Consider the following 15,860-nt stretch of genomic DNA (forward strand, 5'->3'; position numbering starts at 1 on the left):
ATTACAATAACAAGGGAGGTTAAATTGCGTCTGTAACTTACAAATCATTTGTAAATAACTGCAAATTGACTGCAAGAAGCCCAAACAGATATAATATTTGACTGAAACAATAATTTCAAACCTTGCTCACATTTGTATACAATCACATATCTCTCTATTATTTTTGGGGAATACTTTGAAACAGATGTCTAAAAATGTTATCACTTGGAGCTCCTTTGCTGCCATTTTTACAGCCTTTTATGTCTAACAATAAAAAAATGATTTGCTCAGAAAATTTGGGGCGCCAAATAAAATCACGGGCCGCCAGTCGGGGAAACCTGCTCTAAGTTCCCGAGTGGGATTTCTGCTACTCTCTGTAGCTCAGTGTGTAGAGTATGAGCTTGCAATGCCAGGATAGTGAGTTAGATTCCCGGGACCACCCATACGTAAAATGTATGCATGCTTGACTAAGTCGCTTTGGATAAAAGCATCTGCTAAATGGCATATATATTAACGTCAGCTCCAGGTAACACAGAGACAAATACAAAATTGGGTCAATATGTAGTCACAATGGTGGCTAAATCCCACTCGAAAATGTGTATGTTTGTGTGTGGGCCAAGTATCTGTATGTGTTGCCCATCATCCCTCAACTGTACCGCTCTCTCCCCTCCCCCTCTTTTCTCTCCATTAGGCAGTCAGTGGGATGTTCTAGCGGGTGCCAGTGTGTCGTACTTCCTGCCCACTCACCCTGCCAGAGAAGAGTCCAGCATTGGTAAACAACAGTGTTCGGGAAGCTACCCTGAAAATATAGTTTACCAAGCACCAATTACTTCACACTGGAATGAGTTAAACTACACTAAAGCTGCCATTAAGAAAAATATAGTTCACTTAACTAAAGTTACTTTGAAAAAGTACTTCACTATATCCACACTACTAGGTGAAAAAAATCGGAAATGCCATAGACTACACTTTGGGGTGATATGCAACCAGAAGGTGTAATTTGACCTATTTAACACAAAAATGATGTTTCAAGTGAGATTTAGGCAGGTCTGATGCTTTGTAAAAGAAAGGAAATGATTGCATACAGCACATATATTTTATTTATGCAAAAGAAGTAGTGTGTAATTCCAGTAGTTATCTACATCCCTACATAGCAAAACAAGTAATTAACTACTGAAAACACTACCAAGATTTGAATTTAGTTAAACTACCACCAAGCTACTGAAATGTAGTTAAATCACTAGTTGAACTACATGTAGTTCACTACTCCAGGGCGGGCAGTGAATGAGCACTGATTATTAACCCTCACCTAATCTTGCGCTGATTAGAGGGAGAAAAGAGAGAGAGACAGACAAATCCAGACAGACTACCATGATACACAGCAAACACACATTAGCACAGATAAAATACTCACACTAATCAGCTCATATTCTCTCATACATTACGCCAGGGTATTATTACAGTTTGTCAGGGATATTTAATGTAAAGAGTTATTTTTGTTGGTGAAGTTTTGCCATTTTCTCTTATGCACGCTAACCATTCTTTTTTGTACCGCAGCCCAACATTTTTCAAGAATGTTAAATGTTCCAAAAAGTGAACTGAGAGAACAAAGTACGGCATTCGGCAATTTTCACCAGCAAGGTCTCTTTATGCTCCACGTTCATCATTAGCATCACTTGACATTAGTGGAGTGAGTGAAATGCCTTGTACTGACTGTATTGCACACCTGTCCAGCAGGGGGCAGGAGTGGGAGCAATGTTTACAGTAGCAGTGGTACAGTACAGAAATGGTTTTGATTCCACAACTTTTGTTGCCACATGGCCAAACTAAGGCCTTTTTGGAGTTTTGGTGTGACCCAGAAAGTTGTGTAGCTAATATCTTCTTTCTCTCCAGAACCCAGTCTTGAGCCACAACTTCCAATGAGTTCACCACAAAACAGACCCACCATTTAGGGAAACACCTTACGAGGTCCCAACTCAGTCATCGGGTATGGGCGTATTACAGTTTCCATGGTAGATATACACTGGCCCCTCACAGCGGTAGTAGAGCTGGAACACATCCCCGTATCCATGCTCCCTCCACCAGGTACACAGCTGGCGGTTCCAGCCACAGGCCAACTGGTGGAACAGCCCTGGGTGTTCCATGCCGATCATGCTGAAGAAGTCCTGGTCCCCCAGGTGGCCCCTGAAGTGGTACTGGTCAGCCAGCTGGGCCACATTTCTGGGCTCCAGGAGTTGGTTGTAGAGGGCCGAGGTCCGCATGGCCCCTAGGTCCAGCAGCATCACGCCACTGTTGAAACCCGGCAAGCCGTCGGGAGGAGGCTCCCCCACACGGGACTGAGGGTTCTCCTTACGGTACTGCCAGAAGGTGTGTCTGGAAGGGAAAGAGTTAAGGGGAAGTTCAGAGAAAGAACCAAGAGGTTGTTCCGTAAAGCAGGATGTTCACAACAATGCAGATAGAGAAGTAGTGTAAAGATGTGATTACCTAGTTGTGGATTAGTTGGGATAAAAGAGACAGAGATCATTAGTGCCTAATGATGTCAAATTGAGACCAAAAAGTATGACACAATCGCACCTGCACTTTAAGTCAACTAAAATATTCAAATTTATAGACCTCAGTCTCCTCAAAGATATCGTTTTGAGTGAGTAAAGTATTTTTTAAAGACTGTTTTCTTATGCTACACACCACCATACTGCTATATGCTGAAAGCCTAGACAAAGAATCCTATCATGCATTTCTACATGACCCATCCAAAGAGGGGGAAACACCGCCCTGCACCATCGGGCCTCTTCCAGAGTGGACAGCACCTCCTCACCCCACCACCCCCCATGCTAACAGGACAACATCGCAATCAGAAGAAGCCAACAGTTCAGTAAGACAGCTATGCAGAATTGGCACGAAGAATAGAGCACTCTGTTACAGCCGAGCTAAACCAGGGAAGACATCTCTTCTTTGCTATTATCAGAAATATAATTATTAGAAATAAAACCTCTTACCATTATGAGTTCAGTTTTAGATAAGCTACCCAGGAAAGGGTTCAAGTTAGCTCATATAAATATACGTAGCCTCGGAAACAAAGTTCATGAGATGAGTAATTTGCTAATCTTAGAAAATATGAATACATTCGCCATTTCTGAGACTTACTTAGACAACACATTTGATGATATGGCAGTAAGAATACAAGGATATACTGTAACATCTATTGAAAAGACAGGAATGTCTACAGGGTAAGTGTTGCTATGTACACTACCGGTCAAAGGTTTTTCTTTATTTGTACTATTTACTACACTGTAGAATAATATTGAAGACATCAAAACTATTAAATAACACATATGGAATCATATAGTAACCAAAAAAGTGTTAAACAAATCAAAATATAGTTTATATTTGAGATTCTTCAAATAACCACACTTTGCCTTGATGACAGCTTTGCACACTCTTGGCATTCTTTCAACCAGCTTCATTAGGTAGTCACCTGGAATGCATTTCAATTAACAGGTGTGCCTTCTTAACGCGTTTGAGCCAATCAGTTGTGTTGTGACAAGGTGGGGGGTTATACAGAGGATAGCCCTATTTGGTAAAAGACCAAGTCCATATTATGGCAAGAACAGCTAATATAAGCAAAGAGAAACGACAGTCCATCATTACTTTAAGACATGAAGTGAATCCGGAAAATGTCAAGAACTGAACGTTTCTTCAAGTGTAGTCACAAAAACCATTAAGCGCTATGATGAAACTGGCTCTCATGAGGACCACCAAAGGAATGGAACACCCAGAGTTACCTCTGCTGCAGAGGATAAGTTCAGTAGAGTTACCAGCCTCAGAAATTGCAGCCCAAATAAATGCTTCACAGAGTTCAAGTAACAGACACCTCTCAACATCAACTGTGAATCAGACCATGGTCGAATTTCTGCAAAGAAATCACTACTAAAGGACACCAATAAGAAGAAGACTTGCTTGGGGCAAGAAACACGAGCAATGGACATTAGACCGGTGGAAATTTGGCCTTTGGTCTGGAGTCCAAATTGGAGATTTTTGGTTCTAACCGCTGTGTCTTTGTGAGACGCGGTGTGGGTGAATGGATGATCTCCGCATGTGTATTTCCCACCGTAAAGCATGGAGGAGGAGGTGTTATGGTGTGGGTGTGCTTTGCTAGTGACACTGTCTGTGAGTTATTTAGAATTCAAGGAACACTTAACCAGCATGACTACCACAGCATGGTTTGGGCTTAGTGGGACTATAATTTGTTTTTTAACAGGACAATGACCTAACACACCTCCAGGTTGTGTAAGGGCAATTTTACTAAGAAAGAGATTGATGGAGTGCTGCATCAGATGACCTGGCCTCCCCAATCCCCCGACCTCAACCAAATTGAAATGGTTTGGGATGAGTCAGACCGCAGAGTGAAGGAAAAGCAGCCAACAAGTGCTCAGCATATGTGGGAACTCTTTCAAGACTGTTGGAAAAGAATACCAGGTGAAGCTGGTTGAGAGAATGCCAAGAGTTTGCAAAACTGTCATCAAGGCAAAGGATGGCTATTTGAAGATTCTCTAATATAAAATATATTTTGATTTGTTAAACATTTTTTGGTTACTAATTCATAGTTTTGATGTCTTCACTATTATTCTACAATGTAGAAAATAGTAAAAATAAAGAAAAACCCTTGAATGAGTAGGTGTTCTAAAACCTTTAACCGGTAGTGTGTGTATATATACACACACACAGTACCAGTCAAAGGTTTGGACACACCAACTCATTCCAGGGTTTTTCTTTATTTTTTACTATTTTCTACATTGTATAATTATATTGAAGACATCAAAACTATGAAATAACAGATATGGAATCATGTAGTAACCAAAAAAGTGTTCAAAAATCAAAATATATTTGAGATTTTTCAAAGTAACCACCTTTTGCTTTGATGACAGCTTTGCTTTGTTGAAGCACCTTTGGCAGCAATTACAGCCTCAAATCTTCTTGGGAATGACGCTACAAGCTTGGCACACCTGTATTTGGGGAGTTTCTCCCATTCTTCTATGCAGATCCTCTCAAACTGTCAGGTTGGATGGGGAGCGTTGCTGCACAGCTATTTTCGGGTTGAAGTCCGGGCTCTGGCTTGGTCACTCAAGGACATTCAGAGACTTGCCCCGAAGCCACTCCTGCATTGTCTTGACTGTGTGCTTGGGGTCGTTGTCCTGTTGCCCCAGTCTGAGGTCCTGAGCACTCTGGAGCAGGTTTTCATCAAGGATCTCTCTGTACTTTGCTCCTTTCATCTTTCCCTTAATCCTGATTTGTCTCCCAATCCCTGCCACTGAAAAACATCCCCACAGCATGATGCTGCAGTTTCCTCCAGACGTGATGCTTGGCATTCAGCCCAAAGAGTTCAACCTTGGTTTCATCAGATCAGAGCATTTTGTTTCTCATAGTCAGACTCTTTAGGTGCCTTTTGGTAAACTTCAAGCGGGCTGTCATGTGCCTTTTACTGAGGAGTGGCTTCCGTCTGGTCACTCTACCATAAAGGTCACCTCCCTGACCAAGGCTCCCCCAATTTCACAGTTTGGTCGGGCGGCCAGCTCTAGGAAGAGTCTTGTTGGATTTAAACTTCTTCATTTTACTAATGATGGAGGCCACTGTATTCTTGGGGACCTTCAATGCTGCAGAAATCTTTTGGTACACTTTACCAGATTTGTACCGAACCAATCCTGTCTTGGAGCTCTATGGACAATTCCTTCGACCTCATAGCTTGGTTTTTGCTCTGACATGCACTGTCAACTGTGGGACCTTATTTTGCCATGTGTGTGCCTTTCCAAATCATGTCCAATCAATTGAATTTACCACAGGTGGACTCCAATGAAGTCGCAGAAACATCTCAAGGATGATCAATGGAAACACCTGAGCTCAATTTCGAGTGTCATAGCAAAGGCTCTGAATACTTATGAAAATAAGGTATTTCTGTTTTTAATTTTTTATAAATGTGTAAGAATTTCTAAAAACCTGTTTTCACTTTGTCATGGGGTATTGTGTGTTTAGATTGCTGAGGATTTAAAAAAAAATCCATTTTAGAATTAGGCTGTAATGTAACAAAATTTGGAAAAAGTCAAGGGGTCTGAATACTTTCCGAAGGCACTGTATATTTAAAGCCATATTTCTGTAAAGCTCAGAAAGGATCTCATGACAAATGAAGTAGAAACACTGTGGTTGGAGGTTCACCTGCCTCATCTGAAGCCTCTTCTTTACAGTGCAGATATATACCAACAAGTGCAAACTGAAAGTATCTAGAGAATATGTGTGTGATGTTAAAGTCTTTAATGCTAACAGAGAAATTAATTTTCTTGGTGACCTGAACATTGACTGTTTATCATCTAGTTGTCCTCTCAAGAGGAAGCTTCTTACTGTGACTAACGCCTGTAACATGACCCAGATTATCACTTAACCAACTAGTGTACGCCAATAGTGTTAGATCTGTTACTTCCATTTGTATTGATCATATCTTCACAAATGCTCTACAGTTTTGCTCATAAGCAATATCAGTTCCCATTGGCTGTAGTGACCATAACATTGTGGCATTAACAAGGAAAGCCAAAGTACAAAAAGGCAGGGCCTAAAGTTATCACTTATAAGAGATCATACAAAATATTTCTCAGCACTCTTTTGCTGAAGATGTAAACAATGTATATGTTGGTCTATTTTGTATCAGGAGGAAAATCCAGATGCAGTACTTGGACTATTTGTAAAATTATTCTTGCCAATTGTTGATAAGCATGCACCTGTGAGAACTGGTGCATGAACTGTGAGAACTGTTAGCGCCCCCTGGATTGATGATGAATTGAAATACTCTCAATTGAAAAATGTTGTGACTAAACTTAACAAAACCAAGAAGAAATTATATTACCAAAACAAGATAAATGACAAAAAACTATGGGAAAATACTTTAAATGATATTATGAGCAGAAAACTAAATTCCTCTCCATCGTTCATTGAAGTTGATGGGTCATTTATAACAAAACATTATAGCCAATCATTTCAATGACTCTTTCACCTTTTATTTAACTAGGCAAGTCCATTAGGAACAAATTCTTATTTACAATGACGACCTACACCGGCCAAACCCGACAACCTTGGGCCAATTGTGTGCCGCCCTACGGGACTCCCAATCATGGTCGGTTTTGATTCAGCCTGGATTCGAAACCAGGGTGTCTGTAGTGACGCCTCTTGCACTGAGATGCAGTGACTTAGACCACTGATAAGCCACCAGGTATAGACAACCTAGATGGGAAACTTTAACCAAAGCCTAAAGGAGTGTGTGTATCCACAGGCGTGGAAGGAAGCTAAAGTAATTCCACTTCCTAAAAATAGTAAAGCTGCTGGCTCTAACAGCCGCCCAATCAGTTTGCTGCCTGTTTTTAGTAAACTGTTGGAGAAAATAGTGTTGAACAAATACTATGCATTTTTCAAAGAACAAGTTAACTACTGATTTTCAGCATGGTTATAGGGAAGGGCACTCAACTCGTACTGCACTGACAGATGACTGATTGAAAAAAAAAAAAAAAGATTTCAGCCTTTGATGTTATTGATCATTATTTTATTTTATTTTTTTAATTCACTTGTTATGGCTTTACATCACTTGCCATCACATGGTTGGAGAGTTACTTATCCAATAGAACTCAGAGAGTATTCTTCAATGAAAGCTTCTCTAACATCAGATATATACAGTGCGGTATCCCTCAGGGCAGTTGAAATGGGGCATTACTTTTCTGTATTTTTACAAATGATTTGCCACTTGTCTTAAAATAAGCTAAAATGACTATGTATGCTGATGACTGCACACTCTACACATCAGCACCTACATCCAGTGAGCTCACTGAGACTCTTAGCAAGGAGTTACAGTCAGTGTCTGAATGGGTAATTAACAATAAACTGGTCTTAAATACATCTAAAACCAAAATAATTGCATTTGGTTCAAAGCATTCTCTTAGACCTAAACCTCAACTGGAGTTGTGCATAGAGTGTGACCATTGAACAAGTTGAAGAAGCTGAACTCTGAGGAGTAACAATGGATGGTCAGTTATCATGGTCAAGTCATATTGACAAAGTTGTTGTGAAGATGGGAATAGGTACAGTATGCCTGTTATAAAAAGCAGAGATCAAAGATCAACTGTACTAGTTGTTCAGGCTCTGAGCTTGTCCCATCTTGATTACTGTCAGGTAATATGGTCAGGTGCAGCAAAAAAAGACCTAGCAAAGCTCCAGCTGCCGCAAAACAAAGAAGCACGCCTTGCCCTTAACTGCACTCACAGAACTAACATCAACAACATGCATGATAGTCTTTCATGGTTGAGGGTAGAGGAGAAATGTACTTCTTATTTTCTAGTCTTAAGAAACATTTGTGTATTGAAAATACCTAACTACTTGTGTAATCTATACTGAACAAAAATATAAATGCAACAATTTCAATGATTTTATTGAGTTACAGCTCATATAAGGATATCAGTCAATTGAAATAAATTAATTAGGCCGTAATCTATGGATTTTACATGACTGGGAATACAGATATGCATCTACTGGTCACAGAAAACCAGTCAGTATCGGGTGTGACCACCATTTGCCTCATGCAGAGCGACACGGGAACTGGAAACCGCTGTCGTACAAGTTGATCCACAGCCTCAGTATCTCGTCACGATTTGTGCATTCAAATTGCCATTGATAAAATGCAATTGTGTTCGTTGACCGTAGCTTATGCCTGCCCCCCATACCATAACCCCACCGAGACCATGGGGCACTCTGTTCACAATGTTGACGTCAGCAAACCGCTCACCCACACGACGCCATACACGTGGTCTGTGGTTGAGGCCGGTTGGACATACTGCCAAATACTCTAAAACGGTGTTGAAGGCGGCTTATGGTAGACAAATTAACTTTCAATTCTCTGGCAACAGCTCTGGTGGACAGTCAGCATGCCAACTGCACACTCCCTCAAAACTTGAGACATCTGTGGCATTGTGTTGTGTGACAAAACTGCACATTTTAGAGTGGCCTTTTATTGTCCCTAGCACAAGGTGCACCTGTGTAATGATCTTGCTGTTTAATCAGCTTCTTGGTATGCCACACATGTCAAGGTGGATGGATTATCCTGGCAAAGGAGAAATGCTCACTTACAGTACAGGGATGTAAACAAATTTGTGCACATTTGATCGAAATAAGCTTTTCGTGTGTATGGAAAATTTCAGGGATCTTTTATTTCAGCTCATGAAACATGGGACCAACACCTTAAATGTTGCGTTTACATTTTTGTTTAGTGTATACGCATACACTTCAAACAGACATACCCAACAAGACACACCACTATGGGTTTCTTCACGGTACCCAAACAAAAAACAGATGTGACCCGTTTCAAGAAGCTAGGCGTATGTCACAAGTTAGTGATGAGCGGGTTGACTCATAACCCGCAGTCCCTGCGGTTAAATCCGAGGGGCGGACGGGTTTAGGGTCATTAAATATTGTGTGGCTGAAGAGCGGGTGGGTGGAGGGCAGGTTAAATAAAGAGAAACAATACCTTAAATAGTCCATAAATGTGTAATTATTGTGCAATTTATATAGTCTACATTGAGGTTTTTCTTTCATTACTTTAGGCTATCTGGTATTAGTGCATAAACCTAAGCTTCAGGGCTTAACTGTACGCGTGCCTAATTGCCTACACAGCCAATCGCCAAATAATGCTTTTGGGAACGGGCAGAAAAAGATAGCAATCCACAGAGGCAAAATGGACATTGTCGAAGTTTAATTCAATAAGACAAAAGCTGCAAATTCAATAAGACAAAAGCTGCAAAAGAAAATAAAGAGAAGGGAGGGCCAGAAAAGTCATGTTTGGAAAATATTTGGTGAAGTGGTAAAAGAGGATGATAGCAGTGCAGCCTATGTTATGTGGGATGATTGTGAGGCATTATACAAATTTGACAGTCAGAAGACGGGACTTCAAATAGGCCTTTGGCATGTCAAGGGAACTGTAGCCTACTGTTTAGATGTGATGGATTCTGTTAAAATGTAACATGTTTCAAGTTAAACTGTAGTTTATTTGTTTCCTGTTTAGTGAATGATTACTGTGAGTATTAATGGAGTTTAGACCATGAAACTGTGTGTATACTAATTTAGAAAGGTTGACCTAATCAGACAAGAGGAAATTGCCTAGGATCAGAGAGCAGGGTCAGGCCCAGAACAGAAGATGGACGGGGTGCGATTCTGACATCTAGCTAAAACAAAGAGAGGACCATGGACATTCCACAGGGTAGAGATGGGAAACTCATTGGGGTCATAAAATGTATAGCTGGGGAGGTGACGCCTACAAGGGAAGAATATAAAATGCGTTGTGAACTTTCTAAAATGTATTCACTCAGCTGACTGTATCCTTGGTAGTAAACGCTTGAAACTTCTCAATTCCTTATTGCAAAGAGGTTGCAATAGCATTTTTATTTTTAACAGATGGATTAAATGAAAACTGAAATCTGAACGACTAACCAGAATAACCTACTGTCTTTTGGCAAACGCCAAAGTCTTTGGATAACACTAGTCCCGTGTGTATCAACACCCCTGTGTTGAGAGAAAATGTCTGAGTTTTACAGGTGTTGCTCGCAGTTTAAGCAAGAAAACAAACTGATTCGATAAATTGAACGAAGTGCTGCACATAGCGTATATATGAATGGCCTACATTTATCAACTTTCACAGTGAATGCTTTTGTTTATACGTTTTGTGCGAATGAATTGAACATTGACAAATTCATCATAAATTCATCATATATTGTGCCTATTTAATGCAATCCTTGCTGTTAGTAGATACGAAAGCAGCATACAACTGAGTTACACATTTGGAACAAGTTCACTTTCTCATCCATAGCCTAAAAACTTATATAAAGTGCAAATTAGCTGTTAAGCTCACATCTGAATGCTGGGGTGGATTTAGAACGTCTTCTACTGCGGATCGCTAAAATATTCGAATGATTATGATCACACTTCCTCAACTCAAATATTATGGCAACACTATACCAAAGATGGTTTGGTATGGTTTAGAAACTTGGGAACCAAACTCGAGTTCAGTGTAGCCTGTTATCACCTGGACTCATTTAAGTATCTTCACACCTAGAAAAGAATCTCCAGAATTCAGTCATAACTGTCAATTTATTTAAAAATATAAAACAATAACTAATTACAGAGGGCCGTTTGGAAAAAACTTAGCCCGTCCGAATTCTGGGATTTATTATTCTGGGATAATAAATACATAACCAACGTTCTCTAGTAATACTAGTCCAGTGCGAATAGGGCTATAGCCTTAATAATAACTCCTGCAAATTAAGCATTTCTTGCAATAATATGATACACCAAATGTAGGCAAAATTTGAACTTGAGAAATGGGGTGCAGGCAAAACAAAATCCTGCACCCCATCAAAAAATCATTCTGCAGTCTTTGACTGTAGCCTATAGCACATTTTCTATATTTGCGGGTTAAGGTTGGGTGAGGGCCTCAGATTTTCACTTTATCACATATAGTCGTCACTACTTCACAGGAGAGGCATTTGAACATATTTTTTAAAATATATATATTTTAAATGCGTTGTTTGGCATGAATGCCTTCTGGAACATGTGACCTTTCATGTGCCTTAATAACAAACGTGTATGCCATCTGTAAATACAAATACATTTATTCAACTACGAACCTAGTTGGTTTAGCCATGGAAAAAGACAGGAACCTTCCCGTTAGCCATGATTGGCTGAGATAATGGATGGGCTAGACATGCCGAGAGATGAGTTTCGGATTGGTCTGCCATGTAGCATGCTTGTCTATAACATGAGCTGCTCAGTATGTGTAGATAATCCTTGCTACCACTGCTTTTTTGAAAGATAACATTAGCCATGGAGAACTGCAAAAGTGTTGTTACTGCTCTCAACAACATTGTTGCCCTGAATTTAGCAGGCGCTAGCGACAAAGATTAGTGGGAAAAGGTTTTGATGGTCCCGTGTGAAATAATAATCTACGTATATATATGAAGTAACCATTCATAAAAATCCAAATAACTTCACAGATCTTCATTGCAAAGGGTTTAAACACTGTTTCCCATGCTTGATCAATGAACCATAAACAATTAATGAATATGAACATGTGGAACGGTCGTTAAGACACTAACAGCTTACAGAGTCTGAAAACACCAAAAGAAAGATGCCCAGGGTCCCTGCTCATCTACATGAACGTGCCTTAGGCATGCTGCAAGGAGGCATGAGGACTGCAGATGTGGCCAGGGTAATAAATTGCAATGTCCGTACTGTGAGCGTACTAAGACAGTGCTACAGGGAGACAGGGCGGACAGCTGATTGTGCTCGCAGTGGCAGACCACGTGTAACAACACCTGCACATGATCGGTACATCCAAACATCACACCTGCGGGACAGGTACAGGATGGCAACAACAACTGCCCGAGTTTCACCAGGAACACACAATCCCTCCATCAGTGCTCAGACTATTCGCAATAGGCTGACAGAGGCAGGACTGAGGGCTTGTAGGCCTGTTGTAAGGCAGGTCCTCTCCAGACATCACCGGCAACAACGTCGCCTATGGGCATAAACCCACCGTCGCTGGACCAGACAGGACTGGCAAAAAGTGCTCTTCACTGACGAGTTGCGGTTTTGTCTCACCAGGGGTGATGGTCGGATTTGCGTTTATCGTCGAAGGAATGAGCGTTACACCAAGGCCTGTACTCTGGAGCGGGATCAATTTGGAGGTGGAGGGTCCGTCATGGTCTGGGGCGGTGTGTCACAGCATCATCAGACTGAGCTTGTTGTCACTGCAGGCAATCTCAACGCTGTGCGTTACAGGGAAGACATCCTCCCCCTCATGTGGTACCCTTCCTGCAGGCTCATCCTGACATGACCCTCCAGCATGACAATGTCACCAGCCATACTGCTCATTCTGTGCGTGATTTCCTGCAAGACAGGAATGTTAGTGTTCTGCCATGGCCAGAGAAGAGTCGGAGGGTGAGGGCTAGGGCCATTCCCCCCAGAAATGTCTGGGAACTTGCAGGTGCCTTGGTGGAAGAGCGGGGTAACATCTCACAGCAAAAACTGGCAAATCTGGTGCAGTCCATAAGAAGGAGATGCACTGCAGTCCTTAATGCAGCTAGTGGCCACACCAGATACTGACTGTTACTTTTGATTTTGACCCCCCCCCTTTGTTCAGGGACACATTATTCCATTTCTGTTAGTCACATGTCTGTGGAACTTGTTCAGTTTATGTCTCAGTTGTTGAATCTTGTTATGTTCATACAAATAGTTACACATGTTAAGTTTGCTGAAAATAAACGCAGTTGACAGTGAGAGGACACTTCTTTTTTTGCTGAATTTATATGTATATATGAAGTGTGTAAATAGCATTTTTGTCTCTTGGTGTCTCTCCAATATGTTGGCATTTTTATTTGAATGTAATACTGTATCTTATGTTGTTCTTGTCTGTAAGTGTTCTGTACTTCGTCATGTATTTGTACGTTTTATGTGGACCCCAGAAAGAGTAGCTGATGCATGTGCAGTTTTAAACACAGAGATGAGTAGAATACAGCTTAGCAGCAGAACAAGAGAAACTGTAAGAGCCATGTAAGAGTTAGTTGTTCAGTGGAGTGTAATGTTTTAGAACATGGCAGATAGAGTGTAGGGGTATAAAGGTCAAACAGTCATCTGTTGAGCAGGATAAAATAATCATGTCTTGTCTAAATAACAGCAGCCTATATATCTATCTGCAAGCTATTGAACATTCCATAATTTTTGGGGTAAAAAGGCCCATGCTGAAAAAGCCTCAGCCTTCTTATCCAAAGGCTCGTAGACCCGTGGTGGACATGAAGATTTCTGTTGAAATGTCTCATTCAGGTGTGTGTGCGTGAGTATGTTTGTTTGTTTGGGCTGATCCCATTCGATGGCGAGCAGAGCAGATCAGATCTGCTTCAGGCCAGGCCAGGGTCTGCTGAATAAACAGCCCTGCACAAAACAGGAAGAGAGCTGGTCCAGGAGCCAGATGGAGCACCAGGGGCTCTGCCAACTCAGCACCCTGCTCTGCCAACACACTAAGCCCATAGATCTACATAGGACATGGCATCTTAAATCAGGACATGTGTATATGTTTGTTTATATATTATCTTGCTACACTGTTACAGTTCCTGTCAGTGGTACCAGTTTGCAACAGAATAATATCTGATAGCAGGTCATTATCATTGTTGATGAAAACTTGGTCTGGACAAAACTAGTCGATTGCATAACAGACAGCTCATGTGCTTAGTCCTTGCCTAGTTCAGGAGCTCTGTGGCCCTTTGTCTTTAGCCTAGCCTTCTGGCTAACCCCAGGGATCTCCGATCTAAAGGGTATTTTCTAGGAGAGGAGCAGCCTGCCTCCAGTGTTCTCTGCTCTGCTCTCCAGCTCTAACAGAGGAATGTGAGGCCAGCATTTAGTAGACTGACCGTGTGTTTGATCAGCTGTGGTTACACTCAGGGCTAGGCGCCGAGTCTCCAAAACTTTGACACCACAGCGCCCCCTAATGGTGACGGTACCTCTGTCTCACCTTGAGGGCAGATGAGGTATGGACTGAGTTAGGGGAGCTTAGGGTGGACAGGACAGAGTAATTTAACCCTCTACACACTGCAGGCTTATTCCTCTTTGCAGCATCGAATATTGAATAATGCATACCTGCCAAGCACGCCTCTCTCTCATAAGCAGCAGCTTATGCAGGAAATCCACAGATTGGCTCAGGGCCTGCTATGTCAGGAAATACCTGGGTAAATGTTGTGAATGCAGGAATTTCGAAATGAGGCCAAATGTCATGGAATTGGTGGCTGATGGGCATGAAGGCACCTTGAGGGGAGCGGTGGAAATGTAAGCTGGAGAGGCGGGCCAGGCTGACATACTTTGCTCAAGGGGACATTTTTTTCACCTAGTCAGCTTGGCAATTTGAACCAGAGACCTTTCGGTTACTGGCCCAACGCTCTTAACCGCTAGGCTGCAATCATAGCAGCCAGAACCTCCAGACAGTGTAACAGACCTGCCCATTACGAAGCGCCTCAAACTTGTTTACATAAGACAACACGTCGCCAATGTTATGCTAAAATAACTGTTGGCCCTAAGCCCTTTATGGAGTGGCCACTTGTTTGTCAATCCCTCGAATGTGACACTTTTTTGGGGCAAAATTAGAATTGAGACGATCAGAACACACTTGAATAACAACTGCAACTTGTCAATATTCCAAAAACTAATTTGCAAGCATCTTGTGTCCCCGCGACCTGTTTTGTAACATGATTCCCAAAGAAACACTGCCCGACAGACCAACACACACTCTGGTAGTTGTAAAAAACAAAATGGCATGAAGCACACACGTCGCCACTCGGCAGTGACTTGATAAGTTGATTGTGGCCTGGCTGCTCAATGTGCTTGATAGCTACTACTTGCTAGCTTCATTGAAAAAGGAAAAGAAAAGGGGAAACACAAAGTTGGAACTTAGCTAGCTACTTTGATAGCTTGCAAATGATGAAGTTGTAGACATGTTATTGTTCTTAGAAAACAGTCCTGAGCACGCAGCCAGACTTTCCCGACTCGATAGACCGTATGCAGTGCAATGACTAGTTTTACAAGCACCATTTTTAACTTGAGAAATACTGCAATAGCAGCAAGATGCAAAATTGCACGACTAATACAGAATTGGTCCAATGAAGCAGATGCTAAGCTACAGGACTGTTTAGATAACATAGAATGTAATATGTTCTGTGATTCATCTGACAATATTGAAGAGTTTACCACATCAGTCACCGGCTTCATTAATAAGTGCATCGATGACGTTGTCCCCGCAGTGCCTTCAGAAAGTATTCATT

General features: G+C 41.5%; 1 protein-coding gene across 1 annotated transcript in view; it reads right to left on the bottom strand.

Annotated features, from left to right (window-relative positions):
* Nucleotides 1-1,056: 1,056 nt before the first annotated feature.
* The window catches only part of xxylt1 (xyloside xylosyltransferase 1), a 93,534-nt gene continuing 78,730 nt past the window's right edge, over nucleotides 1,057-15,860 (bottom strand). Inside the window, exon 5 of the mRNA XM_029695887.1 lies at nucleotides 1,057-2,352. Coding sequence (XP_029551747.1) covers nucleotides 1,956-2,352 — 397 coding nt within the window. The 3' untranslated portion in view covers nucleotides 1,057-1,955. The remainder of the gene's footprint in view (nucleotides 2,353-15,860) is intronic.

The sequence above is a fragment of the Salmo trutta genome, chromosome 17 (genome assembly GCF_901001165.1).
Source record: "Salmo trutta chromosome 17, fSalTru1.1, whole genome shotgun sequence".
NCBI lineage: Eukaryota > Metazoa > Chordata > Actinopteri > Salmoniformes > Salmonidae > Salmo > Salmo trutta.